Source organism: Anabrus simplex, chromosome 2 (genome assembly GCF_040414725.1).
Source record: "Anabrus simplex isolate iqAnaSimp1 chromosome 2, ASM4041472v1, whole genome shotgun sequence".
In the NCBI taxonomy this organism is placed as follows: domain Eukaryota; kingdom Metazoa; phylum Arthropoda; class Insecta; order Orthoptera; family Tettigoniidae; genus Anabrus; species Anabrus simplex.
Genome location: NC_090266.1, coordinates 928,151,147 through 928,173,840, shown reverse-complemented (window position 1 = coordinate 928,173,840; position 22,694 = coordinate 928,151,147). Strand labels below are relative to the sequence as shown.

At 39.9% G+C, this 22,694-nt stretch overlaps 1 protein-coding gene across 1 annotated transcript in view; it reads left to right on the top strand.

Annotated features, from left to right (window-relative positions):
• The window catches only part of ebo (ellipsoid body open), a 515,097-nt gene that overhangs the window by 188,538 nt on the left and 303,865 nt on the right, over positions 1-22,694 (top strand). Inside the window, exons 6-7 of the mRNA XM_067141696.2 lie at positions 18,408-18,592; positions 18,693-18,874. Coding sequence (XP_066997797.2) covers positions 18,408-18,592; positions 18,693-18,874 — 367 coding nt within the window. The remainder of the gene's footprint in view (positions 1-18,407; positions 18,593-18,692; positions 18,875-22,694) is intronic.

Below are 22,694 nucleotides of genomic sequence, written 5' to 3'. Positions count from 1 at the left end.
CTGGGCTGACAGGAAACTGAAAAATTCTTTGTATAAAGTTGGCTAGAGTGGTCCAATGAAGGCCATAAAATGTAAATAAATAAATAAATAAATAAATAATAATAATAATTATAATAAGCAAAGCAAAGTCACCTCCGTACAGGCCATGAAGTCCCTTGGAGGAGTGGAAGGTAAAGGTTTCCACCATTGTTAACCTCGGCACGTGATGGGGTTTTGTTTTTGGTGTAGGCTGAGTGAACCTCAGGGCCATATGCACCTCCGGAAGTGGAAATCTCGTTTCTTAAATTTTACGACTTCCTGACGGGGATTCGAACCCACGTCTTTCTGGGCGAACCGAGCACGCCTTTACCGCCTCGGCCAGGCAGCAATAATAATAATAATAATAATAATAATAATAATAATAATAATAATAATGTTTCCAAGTTACATTAGTCTATTACACTTATGTATCTTCTCTCTTCCTCAATGTTGCTGGATATGCTTTCCTCCTCTTGACCAGATCGTGCTGTGTCGGGGGTCGGTGTTGCCTCGCTCCCAGCCTCCTCCTCGATGGTAGTCTATGCGTTCTCCTAATGATGAACAGATTGTGCTGTGTCATTAGTAGCCTTTCCCCCAGGTGACCTGTGGCAGTACCAGGCTTACTCCGTATACGCAGCGGTTGGGTGTTTTGCCGCAACTCCGATATGTGGACCTTGACAGGAGGGTTGGTCTTTAGTAAGTAGACTCCATGGCCCAGCTGCTTATCCACCTTGAAGGGACCCACGTAGGTGCAAGACCTGCAAGAAACCCTCCAATCTTATTACTGACTGGGTTATGATGTCGCAGTACTTGTTGGCCTGGTAGGAAGATCTGGGTCTCTTCGACATCTTGAGCCTTGGCCTGGGTAAGGGATCTCTTCTCGGCTAAAGCTTGCTTTTCCTTGATGTCCTGTTGCAGCTTATGCTGCCACTCTGCTAGAGAGACAGCTGCATCATCTTGACAAGAAGTGGGTGATGGCCAAATCTCCCAATCCCCGGTGCCATATAACTGTCGACCTAGGAACAGCTCCATTGGAAAATAGCCAGTGACACGATAATATGTCGTCGCAGGGCAAAGAGTGACTGCGATATCTGACAGTTCCACAGTCGATGCTCCTTATCTATTAGGTGGACCTGTAGCATCCTTTTTAGCTCCTGGTTCCATCGTTCCATTGGATTGGCTCTTGGATTGTAGATAGGGGTGGTCCAGTGCTCCACACACCATTCAGTCATCATTTGCTGCCACTTCCTTGACGTGAACTGACTCCCATTGTCTGACAGAATGCACCTTGGATAGCTGTAGCGGCTGAATACCACATCCTGTAGAAAACTGGTGTTGCGTCCCGTCATGGCTTCTGGTATCGGAAAGTTTTCAGTCCATCTTGTGAAGAGGTCGGTGATTACTAGGAGTCCGGTTTAACCCGTGGTGTTCTAGGGTAACGACCCATCAAGTTCAGGGCTAATGGCCTCCCAAAGGGCGTTGCGACTGTCTTCCTCGCTGACTGGAATCTGCCTTCCTATTGCTTGCCTTGGTGCAGGCGCAGATGTAGCACCCTTTAACATAGTCCAGGATGTCTTTCCGCATGTTGACCCAGAAGAATCTTCATTGGATAGACTGATAGGTCTCTGCACCCCCTGGATGTCCGGCTTCAGTCCTGTCGTGGAACTTCTCGAGGATGTCCATCGTGTGCTGTCTAAGGATCACCACTACTGCAGGCGTGTTGGAGAGGTGCGATCTGTACGTTAAGAGACCTCCGTTAACCCGGAACTTCTTGTAGCACATCTTGAATTCCCTTGGGACGAGTTGACTATTGGTGTTTTGTCTCCTAATCCACTGCGTCATGGTCCTACAGGGTTTGTCTTGTTCTTGCCATTGTTTAATTACTTCTAGATCAAGTTCCTTCTTGATGATTGTAAGGACAGGTTCATTGGGTACGCTCTGGTGATTTTGGAGGAACTCCCTCTCGACAGTGGCGCTCCTAACTTCAGGTTCCATCGCCAGGTGCCTAAATAAACTGTCTGCTCCTGTGTTCGATGATCCTGGGACATGACACACATCAAAATAAAATTCTGCGATTAACAGAGCCCATCGCACCAATTTGGATTTCAAGCCAGAGACCAAGATCAACCATTTGAGATCTGCATTATCGGTTTTTAGCCAGAACTTCCTTCCCTCCAAGTAGCCTCTGAATTTGCCCTTGGCCCACACCACGGGCCTAGGCCGGAATCAGTGGCGTCCGCCTACAGGCACATCTTCCATTGAGGGTCGTGATGGGCTAAACTGCGAGTGTTGCATATCGCAGCCTTAATGCCTCGGAATGCTGCCTCTTCCTTGCTGGTCCATCCGAACGGGCAGTTTTTCTGGAGTAGATCGGTGAGTGGTATTGCCTTCTCTTCAAAGTGTGGCACGAAGCTGCTGTACCATCCACACAAGCCAAGGAACTGATGTACTTGTCGCATGGTCTGCGGGCGTTCAGCTTCCTCGATAGCTCTGTTCTTCTCTGGTTGCCTTTCTAACCCTTCAGATGTTAGGACGTGGCCAAGGTATTCTACACGGGACTGGGCGAAGTGGCACTTCTCCAGTTGGGAGGTCAGTCCATGAATTTTCAGTCGTTCAGTCATTCTTCAGGTGTACCGGGTGTTCTTGAAAATTCTTGCTGTGGATTAAGATGTCATCGAGATACGCTTGACAGAAATCTCCAACGTATGCTGACAATACCTTATCCATCAGTCGCATGAAGATTGCAGGAGCATTCTTCAGTCCCAAAGGCATTACTGTAAACTAGTAAAATCCTCTCGGTGTCATGAAGGCAGTCAGTGGTCTAGAACTTTCCTCGACCTCCACTTGCCAGTATCCGGAGTTGAGATCCAGTGTGCTGAAAGTCCTAGACCCACTTGTTTCAGCGAGTCTTTCAGATCAGGCATGGGGTAGGTGTCACTAAGGGTCTTTTAAATTTAAGAATTTCATCTTAAATCCGTATTGAACTGAGAACGTAAGAGAGGTAACTGAAGGGGTCCACCTTTTCAGTACAAATAAATGTTATAATGGATAAGTTAAAACATGTTTACTTGGAACTAGTTTCAACGCTATTTAGAGTCATCTTCAGCCACAATGTGAGAAGTAAGCATAGATACATACATACAGACATATATATTACACAAAATATTATAACATTATGATTAAATAAGAGTAAAAAGGGGATTAAAATGGTGAATAGATATTCAATCACAAGTTCAGAACTTGGCAGTCATCAAAACAACCCATGGAGGGTGAATTAAAATAGTAATCTAATTGTAGAAACACGAGTTACGAGAAACACATAATCTTTTAAAAAATACATATAACACTTTAAAACTTTGCTTAAGTCCGAGATGAACTTGGTAGTCAAAGATTCGAATTTGTAGTCCCTTTTTTCATTAAATGATGTCAGTTATTAACTAAGAGTGTAGTTAACATTTTCTTTGAGCTTTGACAGAAATACAATATTCTGTTTGCGTAAGATGTTCCTCTGAGAGCTTTGAAGTTATTTTTACATCATGGCTGTGTTGTTGTCTGTGGTCTATTGTTTTTATGTTGCAACGTAACGTGTAAGGTGGAGACATTTTCAGCCGAGGTTTCTACGATGTTCACAGTTTATAAAAGTTGAAATAGTGAAGAAAGAGAGAGAGGTTGGGCTATGACAGAATGAGACTCACCTCGGGCGGAAAAGCTGTGACGCGTTATGAAGAGTAACTGAGCGTGATGAATGAGCTTGGGTCAGGGAAGCAACTAGTGTTGAGGTAGGAAGGGAGAGGTAAGGAGGAGGAGCAGTAGGGGAGGTGTGAGGAATGGAAGGAAGGGGAATTAGGGAGGGTGATGCGGTGAAAGCGCGTGGCGTAATAAAGTACTGTATTACGCATAATATGAAAGACAGATCTATTATTCGGAATTTTAATATTTTTCAAAAATGCAGTGAGAAAATCGAACAAGAGCTTTGGTTTCTTGGAGATATCATTTAAGTTTAAGTTTGAATTAAAATATTGATCTAAATGCATAGAGCAGTTTTTAGTAACATCTAGTAAAGAACCTTTATTTAGAACTTCTAATACCTCAAGATCTTGATCTATTTTAGTAAAGTTATGTTTAAATTCTTTCATATGTGGGCCAACTGCAGAAAATTGGTTATGCTTCATAGCATTGACATGTTCCACGTATCTGATTTTAAAACTACGTCCTGTTTGACCTAGGTAAGAGCTTTTGCAGTCTTGACAAGAAAACCTGTATGCACCTGATTTTGAAAAAGGTCTACTTTTATTTATTGATGTAGAGTTATGCAGTATTGCTAGTACGAATGGCTATTATAACATTGCGTTTTTTTAAAACGTTAGTGACGTTATATATATCCTTGTTAAAGGTAAATGTTGAGAGCGTGGCAGTGCTAGTTTTGTCTTTTATTAACCTTAGAACTGCCAAACGTCGTGCTTGTGACCCAATATAATGTCACTAGAATGGCAATGTCGCACGCGCGACGCATAGTACATGCAGTCACTTAATCAGTCATAACATCATTTATCGTTCACTTACACAGTTTTAATAAGTAACACATTGAAGAGGAAGCTTCAAGTCTTTCATCACATATTCCTCACTAGCCAGAAATGACTCATTAAAGGTCAGGGTAGGTATAAATTCAGCTACTATTTCCTCATCCCCCTGTTGTCTCAGTTGCTATGTAACTTCGCGCTCGCTCGTTGTTCCTGTTGGTTTCTGTGAATATCTTTCGTTTTCTGTGAATATCTTTCGTTATCTTTCAACAGATTATTGAGTTTATTCTTAAATTGTTTCTTTTGAAGTGTAAACTTTCTTTATGGATGATGAGCTACGTGATTCAAGTGATACTCGCAAAGTTCTTGAAGATGATTGGGATGCTTCTTCTTCCAGCCTCATATTTTCTTTAGCTGATGATTCTTCTGACAGCGAAGAAGAATATATTCCAGAATCTGAAGTTGAAAGTGATTTCGATGAAGAGAGAAGGCCTGCCGACATTTCATTGGATGATACTGTTTCCGTAACACCAAAGTGATGCAGGGTTTATCCACCCAAAGAGGAGTTCGGTGTTTCCGAGAAGTTCCATGTAAGGGATCCTGGCATTAGGATCTGTCCGCCCCAAAACAGTACACCTATTATGTATTTCTACTTTTCTTTACGGATTTGATTTGAAATCTCTTGCTGAAAGAAAGTAATGACTATGCGGCGAAAAAAATTAAACCTAAAAGAAATTGTGGAGAAATTAAGGCCTTTTCTCATATGCAATCCTGGTTTGATATAACTGCCTCCGAAATGAAAAAGTAAATTGCCATTCTAATAAATATGGGGTGCACCGTGAATATTTTCATAAATTGCAGCATTTCTGGAGCCTATGAGGCATGGCGGGAAAAGAAAACTCTCTGAGAAGGACTCCCAGTAGTGCTCGGCGGCTGACGGAACTGTGTGCAGCCCGGAAGTTTTATTCTCTTGTGATTTTATTTCTGCGTTTACTTTTGAGAACGTAATATTTTTAAAAACTAGAAGAAATTTCGCATGTTTTGTATATACTGATTTTTTAAAATGAATGATTTTTATTACTAATTGTGAACTTGAAAATGTGAAAATAATTTTTCTTTTTAGTTTTCTGAACTTTTGATTGCCTGATACGCACCAGATAAGCAAGTAAATGATCGAATACTTAAATAAGCATCTTAAATAAAGCTTTCTGAATAATATGGTGTGCTGCATCTCTAACTTTGCTGCATCTAAATGTGCTTAAATTTGTTAAAAACATAAAAGTGTAATGCATGCGAAAAATGGCCTGGCATTTACGGAACAACACTCGGCACTTCTAGGGTTAAGGTGTTTTTTGGGCGATATTTGAATTTATTGATTATTTTTTCAGTAAAGGCTTCATTAAATCAATTAAATTTTGCTATAGAACGAATGGTGTTCAGTTCCTTATTTTAGGTTTTTCTGGACATGGGAATCCTGAAGGCTCGATCTACCAAGTTATTATATGTAGTCGCCTTTTGTGTTTGAGGGTGTAATGAGTCATTTCTTATAGTAGTGGCCGTTTGAGTGGGCTTCCTATAAATACTATATGTAAATGAAAAGGGATGTCTATTGATTGTTAGGTCTAGGAAATTGATATAAAAATTTATCTCTGATTCTAAGGTAAATTTAATGTTGTGTTCGATACTATTAAGGTTTTTCAGGGTGGATGGGGCATCTATAGAGCGTTCGTTCAGGATAATGAATGTGTCTTTCATTCAGGATAATGAATGTGTCATCCACATACCTAGCCCAGAACTGAATATTAGCAAATTTAATGTTATTGTTGATGGCGGTATGCTTTAGGAAATCAAGGTAGATCTCTGCCAAAATCCCCGAGGCCGGTGACCCCATTGCCAAACCGCCTTGTTTGTAAATAACCTTGTCAAATGTAAAATGATTATTTGTTAATTAGTAATCTTAAAATAGTAAGTCCTGAACTTCAAGTTTACTTAGTTGACTGTTAGCGAGTAAGTTTTTTTTTGGTAATCGGGAATAATGAATTAGTTTTTATACTGGGATACATGTTGACTATATGAAAGGAGTGCATTGAATGGTATGGTTGAAGTTTGAAACTGTCTAGTTTTTTTTTTACTAATTCTGCAGTGTTCCTGATAGATTTATTCGAAGAGAATTTATAGTTTTTGCTAAGAAATTGTTGGATTGAATGATATGGTTGAATTTTGAAACTGTTTAGTTTTTCTTATCTAATTCTACAGTCTACCAAGCTCAATAGCTGCAGTCGCTTAAGCGCTGCCAGTATCCAGTAATCGGGAGAGAGTGGGTTTGAACCCCACTGTCGGCAGCCCTGAAAATGGTTTTCCGTGTTTTCCCATTTTCACGCCAGGCAAATGCTGGGGCTGTACCTTAATTAAGGCCACGGCCGCTTCCTTCTGACTCCTAGGCCTTCCCTATCCCATCGTCGCTATAAGATGTATCTGTGTTGGTGCGACGTAAAGCCACTAGCAAAAAAAAAAAAATCTACAGTGTTCTTGATAGATATATTCAAACAGAATTTATAATATTTGCTAAGAAATTGTTGGATTGAATGATATGGTTGAAGTTTGAAACTTTCTTGGTTTTTTTTTTTTTTTTTTACTAATTCTACAGTGTTCCTGATAGATTTACTCGAAGGGAATTTATAATATTTGCTAAGAAATGGTTGGATTGAATCATATGTTTGAAGTTAGCTCTTCTTGTTCAACCTCCGGAAGTCCACACACAGTCGATACTCCCCATTCTTCTTTTTCGGTAGGACGAAAGGTGAAGCCCAACAAGATGTGTAGGGTTCGATGAGACCTTGCCCTTCCAACTCTTGAATCTTCTGAATGACGAAGTTGTGCTTATCTGGGTTGAATATGGACGTTGCTTGATGGGTGAGGAAGTGCTGGATTCAGTGGTGTGCGTTACCATGGTAGTCGAACCTATTTTATTAGTGCGAACTTCCGGAAAGTCCTTTAATTCACATCTGAGCTCCTCTTCTTCACTAGGTTGAAGATGCGTTAGCTGGATATCTCCCAGGTCTACGTCGACTTCCGCATCCTTGCGAGTCTGGAAATTTCCATCGTGCCAGGCAACCCTCAGACGTCTTGTCCTTTCTCAAAAAGACTTCATGAGCTGCATACTCTAGGATCACCTTGTATTCTACCAGAAAGTCATCACCTTATATGATGTCAGGTATTAGATTCTGAATCACTGCAACGTCAGTTACAATAGGCAGGTCCGTGCATTTAGCGGTTAGATTAGTCTGTCCTTGGATGGAATAGTTTACTCCTTCTGCTACTCCCACTACCCTACCAAGGTGGTTAGACTTCATAGGCGGTAGTAATCTGGCAACAGTCCCATTTACAAATGATTGGCTTGCTTGACTGTCGAGTATGGCTGAAAAATTCTCGTTGCCTTTCCTTAAGATGATAACTGGATGAGGCTGGCCTGTTATGCTCACAATCTGACCAATCCCTCTCCTACTTGACCAGGGTTGCTTGTCTGTCGTGTCTTGAGGCGCATTCTTGTTCCCGGTCCTTTCCCCCCTCAGTCCAGAATGGTGCGTACCTAGTTATCCGACGTCAAGGCTGGACACTTGTTGTTCAGGTGTCCCGTTCTTCCACACTGGTAGGACTTCCTACCCAAGCTGGTCTCTTCCGTAGCTTTGCTCTTGTGTTCCTCTTCCAGCTAGGCAATGAATCTACGCAGCTCATCAAAGGATCTCGATTGTGATAGTTTCACTAGGGATCGAATCTTGTAAGATCTTGTTCTCGCTTCCTTCCGGGTGCAGCTGCTTGAAGAGCTGGTACTTCTGGAGGATGAACGCGCTAGCTCTCATGCTGGGGGGGTTGTGCCTCAGTCAGTAGCTTCCTTTTCACAGAGCCTTTCACCCCTTCGGAATTAAACCTAGCAAGGAATGCCGCCTTGAAGTCCATCCAGTTTAAATTTAAGCCCTTCAAGTTATTCCACCACATAGCGGCTTGCCCTTTTAACCACGGTGTGTTGAGCTAACTCATTCCTGGTTGCCAGCGTTTTGCCCCAGTGTGCTAAGTTGGCCTCATCAGTTGATAAATAGCACACCTACTAAGATGCATGGCTAGTGCATACCGTGGAGGCCACTGCGTAGGCTACTTGGAGCCACCAGCAGTATCAATGCACTATGAGAGTCTTTGTCTCATTTTGAGAATTTGATGCATGCCTGGCCATGAGATGTATCAGTTGTATGTTCCAAGCTGTTGTTGGAGAGATGGCGTGGAGTGACATTAGTAGACTAATAAGTTTGAGTGGTGTCTTTAAAAGTAGGAAAGATCATAATATGCAGATAAGGCTGGAATTCAAGAGGACAAGTTGGGGCAAATATTTGTTTATAGGATTGGGACTTAGGGATCGGAATAACTTACCAAAGGAGATGTTCAATAAATTTCCTATTTCTTTGCAATCATTTAAGAAAAGGCTAGCCTACTCAGGTATCACTGAAATTCCCTTGATAATACTTGAGTTATTATAATGGGCCCTCCCTCCCATTGTTTAGATTAGTTCATGAATTCAGTTATTGAAACAATCAGGTATTAACCTACTTCTTTCACTTTGAAGTAAGAACATATGTAGAGTATATCACATACCTTGCTTTGCTTATCTGACACGTATTTGAATTTATTAATGAACAACACAGGCGTTTAGCCCCAATACATGTTCACAATAGAGTTCTACCTAAGCCACCCTACAACTATCAAATAAACAAATGAGTAGCTAAATATAATAATAATAATAATAATAATAATAATAATAATAATAATAATAATAATAATAATAATAATAATAATCAGCTGGCCAACGATTGATTCCCTCTATGAACCGTTTGCCAATATAAACATGTAATATCACATGCGCGATCCCGAAGCCAGACAACTCCTTCTACCAAGTGTCCTTGTTGACACTGCACATTCCACACCGCCATTGTTTTTCTACCTGACCCACTCTGCATTGCTGTGCTCAGGCAGACCTTGCCTCGCTAGCCATAACTGTGTTTACCTCACACCTAACTTTGTCCTTTAGCAATGCATATCTCCTACACCCCTCCGTCTCCACAATTTCGCCACGAATAGATTTGTATATTACACAATACATCAATGACTCACCATTTGCCAACCCGTATTCACTCTTACAAACTCACATACATTTTACACATACTTACTCCCATACTCTTCAGTTGTCCTTATGTCACTCACCACTTACATCACTATACAACTAATCAATCATCATTTCAGCACTTGCATACCAAACACAAAGGCAATAATATCACCTCCCAAATCCAAAAGTTTCAGCAATAGATAAAACCATCTCTACCAACCAGCATTAAAATCACCTCACCGCCTCCAAAAATTCCCTACCACTCACAAATACGATTGCCTCCACACTATATACCATCTCGTCCTTCAAAATAGCACCTCATCTTACTCTCCTGTAATCATAATTAAATGATCAGATTTACCTACCAAGCTTTCTTCCACATTACGCCACCAAACCAAAATTTCACCTATAAATACCAAACACTCATATCTACCGCCTCTCTAACACCACCTTTCACATATTATAGCAATACACTCGTTACTTTACCAATTTTCTTTGTATCTTACATTCGACTTTTGTTCCTATATTATACCAGCACAGATTCACATGCAAATAACTTCAACTTACTCCATTATTACCCTATACCTATTATACCTATTATACCAACACATACCACCTTCACCGTCAAGTTCACTATACAGACACATCTATTACAACTTCAACTCCACCCAATAAAACACCTCAAGACAATTATTCAAACAAAACACCACTTCTCAAATCTCATCCCTTTCCACGCTTAAATTCTGCTATTACGTGTACCACCACTCCTCCATCTCCAAATATAAACACACTTCATTACCTACATATTCAACCATGCTTCGACAATAACACTCGCCTTCTGTCATCCACCATCTTATATCACCGCTTCTCCAACACCTCATTTCAACAATATAACACCTCCTAATTTAATCATAACACATACTCATACATACCCAGCCCTCAAAAACTTCCAACACCACATTTCAGCAATATAACACCAACTCCACCTCAAATACCACCTCTTCTTCTTTACACTCTCCTTCTGCCCTCCACCATCTTATACCACCACTTCTCCAATACCTCATTTCAGCCCCATAACACGTCATAACTTACATACCACTTCTCCATCACCACATTTCAGCCTTCACAAATAATACCATCATAACTTCCAACTCTACAACACCACCTACATCTCTTACTTGTTCGACAATCATGCTCTTAATTACTTACTTACTCGCTTTATTATTGTTATTTCTTCTTGCTATAAATAGCTGCCAACATGGCCCTAAAGTCTCTATCTCTCTGTCCGCCCCTGCTCAGATCGAAATTCTGCCCGCGCCTCTGCCGGGTTACCTCTGTCCTTACTTGTTTACCCTGATCTTGCCTTACTCTACTGTTTTCACTTCCCAGTCTTTGCGTTTCCCTTACTTCACTGCTTTCTCTTCCTTGCCTGCCCTCTTCACTGCTTTCCCTCCCCTGCCTTTCTTCCTCACTTCTTATGGTCACCTTTTCACTTGTCCTCTCTTCCTGAACTTGGGCTTCTTCCCTGTTTATGATCACATTTTCACTTAGCGTCTCTCCCTGACCCTCTTCACACTGCACACTGATACTGATATCTCTCCTCACTTCCCCACCTTTCGTTGCACTACTCACTTTTTCTTCGTCTTCTTTTATCCTCCTGTCTAAGTCAATCAGTCCATTTACAGTCCAGATTTTCTTCCAATTTCTGCCTGCTGCCACTAGCTCTTGCCCTTTAATAGTCGCTCTCAAACCTTGATTTATTGCACGAATCTTGTGTTTTCTAAGTATTTTCTCGTTCCTAATCGTCTCCCATCCCACGTCTCTCTTGATCCATATTTTCTCTCTCTGCATATTACTCTCATTTCTTATAACAGCATCAGCCATCAACGTAGAAAACAGTTCTAGTTTGATAGGCCTTTTGCCCCTAATTTTTCCCACCCTCTGCACATCATCTATATCTACTTCACTAAAATTAAGTTTCAAATTCCCCTGTATTAAGTCCACAACTTTGTAAGTTGTCAGTACTTTGTCTTCTCTCAACTCTTCAGGCACACCATAGATAAATAAGCACTTCTTTCTTCGATATAAAGTATTGGCTTCCACTTCTACTTTCAGCTTCAAGTTCTCCTTTTCTAATCGTCCTATTTTTTCCCTTAATGCTACAACTTCTCCGGTATTATGTCTCACTTGTGCTGTTATATCTTCCATTTTTTCTCTTAACCATACCTCCATTTTTTCAAATTCCCTGGTTTGTTCCTTAATCATATTTTTAATTTGCTCAAAAGGGTCGGCTTCTTCCACCACCTCTTTTACAGCTCTTTTTGAAAGTGTCCATATTTTCCCTTTCTTCATTTCTACTAGGGGTCTGGCCTGGGTTCAACTCGACACCCCCAATACATAGCAAAATGATAATCACCGCCGCTGATAGCAGTAATTCACCTTTTCTCTCCAAATCCATATAACACCTTCCTAATTTCATTTCTTCTTTCTTCATTCTTCCCTGCCATCTTCCTACCGTCGCCCTGTACTGCTCTACACTAATCATTGTCGGCACACTTCTCCACAACCTTCCAGCTCTCGGCACTTTCACCCACACCTCCCACTCCCGGGACCCTCCACTCAATGCGACCTCACTCGTCCGTGGCTTAGGCAAGACTGACTGCTTTGCTTATCATCATCATCATCATTTTTTACATTTCCATTTTCCTGGGTACTCTTGGTAAGTTCTCTTCCAATCTCCTGTATTCATAAATGTTCTTCATGACATCATCCATTTGGTCCATTCCCTAGCTGTGGCATTATCCTTCTTCCTTTCATTTCAAGTATACACGGACTGTTCTCGTAGGCTTCATCCTCATCACGCATCTGAACCACTGTAGTCTGGATGTACTGAGCCTGTCCGGTAGAGTTGTCTTCATCCCAGCTTTCTGTCTCACCTCATCATTTCTTAACTTTTCCATCCTAGTCTTCAGGAATAATGGACCTCAGGAACTTCACCTCTGATGCATGCAGTTTTAACGAGTCTCTCTTCACGGGGCTGCATGTTTCGATGCAATAGGTCAAGGTTGGTATGAAGTAACTTTTGAACATTGCTAATTTTGTCTTCTTTGAAATCTTAACATCACAAAGAAGTGTCATCACTTGTTGGTAGATGAGTCAAACTCTTTTACACCCTGTTGCTGATCTCTCTCTCTCAGTTAAAATTGTCTCTGGAGACCACTGCTGAGGTAGGTGAAACTGTCCACAATCTCACCAACAGTTGGCCTGTTAGTTTGATGCTTGCCAGTCGTCCATCTCTGTTCGCTGCCATCACCACCATCTTAGTTTAGTTGATCTTGAGGTGGAACTTCTGAAATTTGGCCTTCCATGTGCCGAATATTGCCTGCTTTTTTTTTTTTTTTTTTTTTTTTTTTTGCTAGGGGGCTTTACGTCGCACTGACACAGATAGGTCTTATGGCGACGATGGGATAGGAAAGGCCTAGGAGTTGGAAGGAAGCAGCCGTGGCCTTAATTAAGGTACAGCCCCAGCATTTGCCTGGTGTGAAAATGGGAAACCACGGAAAACCATTTTCAGGGCTGCCGATAGTGGGATTCGAACCTACTATCTCCCGGATGCAAGCTCACAGCCGTGCGCCTCTACGCGCACGGCCAACTCGCCCGGTAATATTGCCTGCATCTTGTCTTTTTTTTCTCTCCAAATCATGTTGTTGTCATCAAACGTAACTGTGTCGTGTTCACCTGACGTATCCATAATGTGATAAACTGCAGCGCTTACAATTCCCTGCTCTGTTGGACGCCACTCTTGGTCGTAAAACATGATGAGTGCCCGAAGTCGCACACAGTTGATGCAGTTCTTACCAACATCTGGACTTTCCTTGCAAGTCCTTCATGCCCATTTCTCTTTCACAAGAACTGCCAGATCTTCTCTCTTGTGTCACTGTCGTATGCCTATTCAATATCCAGGAATACCATGATCACATTCTTGCTTTTCTCCCACTACTTTGCCGTCACTACTTTTTACTTCTGAAGCAATATTGCTTCTCTTCCAACTGTGGATGTACGATGGTTTGCAGCCTCTGCTGTATTATCTTCTCAAGACTTTTCAGTCCATGTGACAGGAGAGTTATCCACCTGTAATTTGTGTATTTTCATCTATTCCCTTTCTTCTCCTTTCTTAAACAGAGGAATGATAGCTCCTTTGTTGTGGTCTGCATGCATCTTGTTGTCCTTCCACACTGCATTAAGCACTCTGTGTAGCCATTGCAGGCTCTGTACCCTCTCCATACCTGCCAACCCTTCTGATTTACTTGGAAACTTTCCATTTTTTAACTCGTCTTCCGATTTTCTGATTTATTTTTAATTCTTCCTATTTTTGACCAATATAACCTCCAGTACAGTCAATACTCTTCCCCTGGGATAAAGGATAAATTCTTATGTGCCTGTGTTATTTACCCAACCTCATTTTCAAACGTTTTTATTTGATGCTTTATTTTGCTTGTCTATCGTCCGTCGCCTTCATGTATCGTGTTTCCTGCTCGCTACAGCAACGGCTGGGGATTCAGGATGGCAATCGTCCTACAAGCAAGAGAGGCTAGCGAGCGCTAGTGACTCAGGTATTCGGGACGAAAGAATGAGTTTCTTATTGTGTGGTTTGCGCACTGTTAACATCGTTTCTGTGCATAATTTTGTTGGAATTGTATGCCACATGTTTTTTCCAGTGGTTAAGTCATATGTTTATAATGTATTAGACATACCTGTCTGTTTTGTATGTGCTAGTTTTGTGTATTTCACTGCATTTTTGTTTATTCTTACTTCATCATTTTAATGAGTTGAATGTATTTCAGGGAGGTGTGTTGGTGACAGTTTCTGGTATTTTCTCTTCATGTTGTGACCAAAAAACATAACAAACGTTATCTCCCAGTATTCAGAGATACCTATAAAATTTAATTTCCATTCATCTTACAGTCTAATAAAGGAAACTATTATGCGAATCACCTCAAATTTTATTTCGAGTTATCGAATTTTCGAGATATAGAGAATACCATACCGTTTTTGAGCATGTATAGCACATAATTGAATTATATGTATCTACGGGCTTTTTACTGAATACAGTGTGTTTAACGGTACCGGTACTTAAAAATATACAAAGAAACTCTATTTTATGGCATCACTTTATTTATAACCTTTATTATAGTAACTTTTTAGAAGACAGGATACAGTACATACAGTAGTGAAATAAGAAACATAGCTCTGTTAACACGTTTGGAAAAAATCCGTTAGTCTTGTCTGTTTGTTGCAGTTAACCTTTCCCGCCTTCAGGTTGAAACTTTTCGTCAGTACTACGCAGCCGAGTTTCGTAAATGGAGCTTGTCATCCGCGACTTCTGGGCTTGCTTTCGTACATGACCGGTAATTAATTGACACCCGAGAAATGGCGAGGCCTTGCCGATTTGCCGATCACTAGAAGTTCAAGTTTTTCGGTTCCTGTCATATTAGTTTCCAGCTTCATTGGAACCCTTTCTTTACTTGTTAACTGTTCCCCACAAACCGCAAATGCCGCATTGCACAGTTAATGTTGCACAGCATTTGAGTTACAGAGTATTTTTTGCTTCATGGGAGGAAATGTTTGTTTCGAGAAATCGAGAAATTCGTATAACCGAATTTCAAGAATAGAGAAATAAATACATGTGAAGAATAGGACAGACGGCTGGAAAATCTAAGTTAGTTTGAGATACTGAAAATTTGAGTAATGGAGTTTCGAGATATCGAGGTTCGACTGTATTATTATTCGTATGTGTGTCATAAATGAGAGTGATTAGGTACATTTTCTTGCAACCATTTAAATGTTTTTTTAGTTTAAGATTTTAAATTTGATGATCTAATCACATTGTAATAACTGTAGGTATGCATGCCTTTTATCCTGTCCTTTTTTCACTTAGACCGTGGTGCAATATATGTGATGAAATCCAAGAATTAAAGAATCTTCCTATTTTTGAATTCTGAAAGTTGGCAGCTATGCCTCTCCCTGCAGTTTCGATCATGTCTGCATTCACTTCATCTACTCCTGATGATTTTCCTGTGAGCATGATTCTTAATGCTGCTTCTTTTTCTGTCAGATAATAGGGGCTCCCCGGGCGAGTTGGCCATGTGGTTAGGGGCGCGCTGCTGTGAGCTTGTATGTGGGAGATAGTGGGTTTGAATCCCACTGTCGGCAGCCCTGAAGATGGTTTTCCGTAGTTTCCCATTTTCACACCAGACAAATGCTGGGGCTGTACCTTAATTAAGGCCACGTTTGCTTCCTTCCAACTCCTAGCCCTTTCCTATCCCATCGTTGCTATAAGACCTATCTGTGTCGGTCCGATGTAGTCACTAGCAAAAACAAAAACAAAAAAAAAAGCTCCTCAGATCAGGCTTTTACATCTGGCTCTATGTTTCTCTTTTCCTCTGATTAGTCAGCAGTTGGTTGAAATGGTTCTTCAAGACCTCTCTGGTATCATATTCCTTTCTGTGTTGCTATTTAATTTTTTCTTCAAGTGCCTTGATGTATTCATTGGTTTCCTTGTGCCTTTGACCATGCTGTATGACGTCTTCATATTGCCTCTGCTATCTTCTTCATGCTTCTGTGTGAAAATATCCCAACTCTTTGTCTTCCCTTCTTGAACTATCATTTTGACCTTCAGCTTCTTATATCTGTGTACCTGTTCAAGGACATTGATCTTTGACTCATCCTATATGAGTTGCAATTTTATTTTTTCTCTTTTTCTTTCTTTCCTTGATGCATTCCTTTCTCTTACAGCTGCTCTCATTCTCACCTCTCATTCTTATGTTTCACCATGATGTTTCCTTCTCCCTCACTTTCACACTTGTCTTCCCACAGACTTTAGTTACTTCCATTACCAAGATGTTTTTCAGTCTGGCCCATACGTCATCTCCATCTTCACCTCATCTCTTTGAAACTCACCTGTTACCGATCCTGATAGTTGGCTCCACTGTCAGGTGTCTGAAGCCCCCCACCCCCACTTAATCTTTGGCATCTTCCTGGTCAGTACTTTTGGCACATGAAACTCCTTCATATCTGCTACTTCTAATAAGTGGTATTCTCTGTCAAGGTTCTTACTAGATATTACTTTGACATCTGTCACAAGCCTGCCCCTTTCTTAATCTGTGATGACACGATCTGTTAAAGTTGTCCATCCCAACTGTATCTTGCGACCTTGCAACTGACTTTTTTCTTGAACCAGCTGTTTTTCACCACCAACCCATTTCTCATACAGAAAACAAGGTTATGTTCCCCTTTTGTGTTCTTTCTGCCATACATATCCATCACGTTCTCATACCCAGTCCCATCTCTGTGCATTCAGGTCTGCTATGATGGCCTTTTCTAGATCATCCAGGAATTGGTTTTTATCATCTTGGTTGCACCCATTCTGTGGTGCATATGCCTCTACCAGCATTAGCTCTTCTTTCTCTAGATAATAATAATAATAATAATAATAATAATAATAATAATAATAATAATTTTATATGGCTATTGCAAACCTGGTGCAGCCCTTGTAAGGCAGACCCTCCGATGATGGTAGATGCTTCCCTAGATGAACAGTCGTCCATTTTTCTTTCGTTGACACACTGGATGTCATTGAACCTTTCCAGGTCATTTGCCATGATGTACAGACTCCATTCTTCATCTCTTTTTTGTGACACCAATGTAGGGTATACTGTTTCCTCAAATTCTTTCCTCTCTTGACCTTTCCCTTTTGGTCTCACTCAACCCCAGAATTGCTATTTTTCTTCTTTCCGTGGGGTCCACTAGTACTTCACACTTTCCTGTAAGGCTGAATATATTGATGATCGCAATTCTTATTTGTCTCCTGCGAGATCGGTGCATGGTCGGACATCCCTGCCTATCATCAGGCTGTAAGTCATCATACCTGGCATAGGTCTGCTCATACTATTGTCTTAGCAGAGGATCTTGTGTTCTAAGACTCTTATTTGAATTGAAAGCAAATTTGCAAAACTCTCTTCCTGTTTTGCTAGGCCTAATGTAATCAAGAAATTTCCTGTTGGGGTTAACTCCCTTGGCCTTTAGCAGTCCCCTGCCACACATGCAAGGCAGCAGCTTTCCGATGAATTTATGTGAAACTTCCTTCACAGAGGCTTCAATAACCTCCTGAAGGAGAACTCTTCTGCCCATAGACATAGTTTGTTGTTATGATAATGATCGTCCAACCCTCGGCCAGACAGTCTCGGGTAGTACTGTCTGCTACGTATGATAGCAGGATGTTCCTGACCTGATAAGTTGCTTTCCTTGTAATGTGTTAAAAGAATATATTTTCTCTACATCTGTCTTACTGTAGAATCATCCTCATAATTTAATCACCAGGAAGTAATGACCATTCACACAAGTCCCCTGAAAACAGTATTAATCAGTATTTATGCAATGAATATATTAATTAATCATTACTTACCACAGTCTCCAGATTTATGATCTGTAGTCTATTAGATGATCATGTTGATGTTTTTGGAAATTATTCAAAGCTGTACATTATATCCACATATAATCTAGTCATGTGGATGTTTGTTAATCTAGTTTGGTCTCTTACTCTCAAGAACTCTTTAACTGAATGTATATCAAGCTTTATTAGTACTGCCTTATTTTGAAAGTTTCCTAAATGTATTAAATGGTCATTAATAATAAGTGGTTAATATTCTTTGTTTCAGGTTCCCTATTTAATAATGTCAATGATGGTGCCTGTGTGTTATCGACTAGCTCAGACCCTGAAAGCAATGCCATCTGTTGTGCAGCTCTGCAAGCTATTATTCACATCTTTTCTTGGGTACCCCTTGATATGGTGAAAGTTCCTTCCCTCGTTACAAATCTTTTCAGAGTAGCCAACATTATACCTGTTAGTATTTCATTTATATTTCCAAATTAATCTTAAATTATCTCTCCCTGCAATATTGTCATGTGTGCTATTTAATTTTACTTGTCCTTCTTTTTCTTAGTGTTCTGTCAGTAATGGAGATCACTGTGTTGGGACTCTGGCATTAGCTGCTTTGACGGAAATTATGTACAAGATATTCATGCCTGCGAATTGCAAGGAATTTTTAGTTAATGTTGTATTGCAATTAGTGCAGTTGTTACGAAGACTGGTGGAAGCCAATGATCTGGATAAAACAGAGGCTGGGTAAGTATGCATTTTCAAAGAGTGTATTTTCTATATTTCACAATATTGTAAAAAGAAGAAACCAGTCAAAGATATCCTGTAGAAATCTCAAATACAGTGCTGGAAACAAAATTACAGCACCTTAAACACACATTTCAATTTATCTCAAGCAATCCCATACACATCATTGTATGCAGAAAAATATAGCAATTTTTGATAGTACCCAGTATTATCCTAATATGCCATGTACCTTTCCTGAGTGTCATTGTATGCCTGTACTCTTTTTCCAGTTCAGTTTATTCAGGATTACACCTGGAGATAATATAGATGCATTATGCAAAACAATTACATACCCACCTTAATATGCACAGGAGTGTAACATTTGCTGAATATTAATATGCTATGTGTCTTTCTTTGGCACTGACATATGCCTGTACTTTTGCAAGCAGAACAGTGAGAAAACATTCCAGCTCCATGACTGAGTGATCAGCAGCCTGGTCTTGGGTCCTCGGAGCTCCGGGTTTGATTCCTGGTCGGTTTGAAGGATTTTAATCTTAAATTTTATTATTTATTTATTGTATGGCTAGTACACAGTAATTTTACAGTTTATAATTCAGGGCATTAATACACTGAATTGATGCTATAGTGCCCTTCAGGAAATCTTCAGTATCTCCATAGTAGAATTGTTGAGGTAGCTTTTTGCCCTACATACAGAGTGTAATTGAAATACATGAAGTCCATTAAACTGGTAGTGAAAGATAGTGTTGTAAGCAAACATCTTCAAAGCGTTTACTCCTATCTTAATTAGAGTAGAAGAAATGAAATCAAAAACTTCAGGCAGTGTTTTTTAGAAGTCAGTTGATTGGATACTTGTCATCAAAACAGCTGATTTCCCCATGATGCATTTCCCTCCTAGGCAGTGCAATATAGGCCAGTGTCTCTGGAGGTCATTGCTTTCCTCACTGATGAGTGGAACCGGCCAAGTGTAATAACTCAATTTCCCAGAAACTTTGCTCAGCGGAAGAGGGGTCAAAATCAGCGAATACATGTTTCAGCTTATCCATAGACAATTGACAGTTTCCAAGAAAATAGTGGTCGAAGATTCCAACATGCTTTATGCGCTTTTTAGAGCGTAACAAATTCAACTTAAGTTGTGGTGCAGTGGTTTCACACTTTTGTGCCTCGTGTTCAAATCCCAATGAATTGTTTTTTAAAAATTAATCTACTTATGTTTGTTGACGATTACTACACAAATGTTTCTTATCAAGTTTAGTGGATACGAGGGCGTTACGTTGATAGTAAAATTACAACTGGGTTTCACAATTACTGCTATGTATTTATTGTATATATGGTATTTTTCAAGGATTGCAATGTTTTGTAAGCTCATTCTTAAATTAACGCTTCAGGGATATACAATGCATTCCCTAGAAATTTTGCACACCACGAGAATCGCGCGAAGGCAGGTTTGCACTGTTAGATTTCTGGGTGGGAATGTCACTTGGGAAAGAAACATCGTTAACGTTACTGAAGATTTCACGTGCTGGCAATAAGTTTACGACAAGCCTCACATGACGAATTATTTTTCCAAAAACTGGCACTTGCAAATTGATTATGAATCAATGCATGGGTTTTTATTTTGTCTAGTAGTGATATCCCTTTGCTGTGTAATGAGTGTAAAACAATTGTTTTAAAATTCATTTAGCAGGCAGAACATTAATAGACGAAAAAGGTGAAAGTTACAGCCTCAGGCTTAAAGTACTTTGAACCAAAAACTAATTCTGTTATCGATACTCACTGCAGCCCAAGTGTCAACCTAATACTGCCTTCCGCCAGGTTTACTGGCACATTAAAAAAAACTCCCTCCAGGGTGATGTTCTTATATTGTAACATCTCTTAATCTGTAACAATTGAAGGGATATTAAATGCAAATCATCTGACCACTAAAGGCAAACAAGAGTTGTAACTTACTGCACTCAACATCATGATTCCAGTTGTTGATCCTATGCATCAGGGGTGAACACGCACAGCATGTGCAAGAGTTCTCCAATCAGACTTCTGATTCTTCTCAATGCTTTCAAGACAACTTATCCACAGTAGATGTAAGTTACCTTCGCCATGGCATGGCACTTGCAGGTATAGAATTGTTACATCACAGTGAGTCTTATTCAGTCACACATTCATTCATTCATATCTGGAGCACAGACACAGATAGCATAGTAGGTAATAATCTTGTAAAAGTGGATTGGAGTATTTACATTCTCTCAGTATGTATGTGCTGCAAGGAGACTTAAGTTGACAGCATACTTTAGTCTGTTGCAATGTCTTTTCAAGCTCTCTATTTCAGGGTGAATAGTAAGTGTAACAGGTTGATGGTCATGATGTCCCTAGTCCATGAATGTAAGCAAAGATAAAGTTGCATTCAGCGGAGTTGGGCACAACATAAAGCATAACTTTTGTCCTTTGATGGTAAGTTTTAGCCTGCCAAGTTGCCACTTTTTACTTCCATACTTTCTGAGGAAATAGTAAAGCTACATATTTCACCCATCTGTTTGTCTCTCCCATTTTATCAGAAGAGGGTAGTTTCCTCTGTTTATGTCATTATGAATAGGTTTTTTTTTTCCAAAAGGGAAGCAAGGAACTGAACATAGTGTTGATGTCAGTGATACCGGGCTCGATAGCTGCAGTCGCTTAAGTGCGGCCAGTATCCAGTATTAGGGAGATAGTGGGTTTGATCTCCACTGTCGGTAGCCCTGAAGATGGTTTTCTGTGGTTTCCCATTTTCACACCAGGCAAATGCCGGAGCTGTACCTTAATTAAAGCCACGGCCGCTTCCTTCTCACTCCTAGATCTTTCCTGTCTCATTGTCACCATAAGACCCAGTCCCCAGGCCAGGGATATTAATCATTTACAATTAAAAACCTCTGACCCAGCCAGGATTCGAACCCGGAGCCGCCGGGTGACAGACGGATGTGTTGACCCCTACACCGCAGGGCCGAACAATTCATTCATTAAAGTGTATGTCAAAATGTGGCCTAGAAAGAGGTAGAAAAATATTTTAAATAATGTGACTCTTCTATTATTTTGTTTTTGTTATAATGGAAGATATTTTCTTCTTGGTCTTAAATGTTTTAATATATAACTTTGAAGTTTTCAGACTGTCAAAACTAAGGCAAGATTGATTAAACTAAAAAAATACCTGAAAAAGGAAGCATTTCATTCATAGTAGAATATACCTGGAAAATTCAAAACCTATTTCGTTCTTGAAAGGACGTCATCCGATTTATGAAATTACACTTGAAAACATTTTTACTTGTTTAGAAATTGATGAATATTATGGAAAATATAAAAGCATTTATGTTAAAATTATTTATGGACATACTGAGGGGTTGTTGTGTTAGTGAATATTATTATTATTATTATTATTATTATTATTATTATTATTATTATTATTTAAATCTCAGCCATAGATGCCCAAGAGAGTTTCGATTTACTCGGTCTGCCATCTAGTGGGCCTAGAGTGAAACAGAACGTCAAAATTGACGAGCAGACAGCCAGATGGCGTCAAATTGAAATGTCTGCACATGGTAGCTGAGGCCATACGACTATTATTATTATTATTATTATTATTATTATTATTATTATTATTATTATTATTATTAATTATACAGTGGTGGAAATATTTATTGCATCACCTTTTATAATTACCAATTTTTGTTATAATCATTGAATAACTGAGCTCAGTTGGCCTGATTTCTCTCTATTTCTATCAGAAATGAATATGTGCAATATTTTTTATCAGTTTCATTTATTCTTAATTTTTGTTTTTATAAAACCGTTTGTT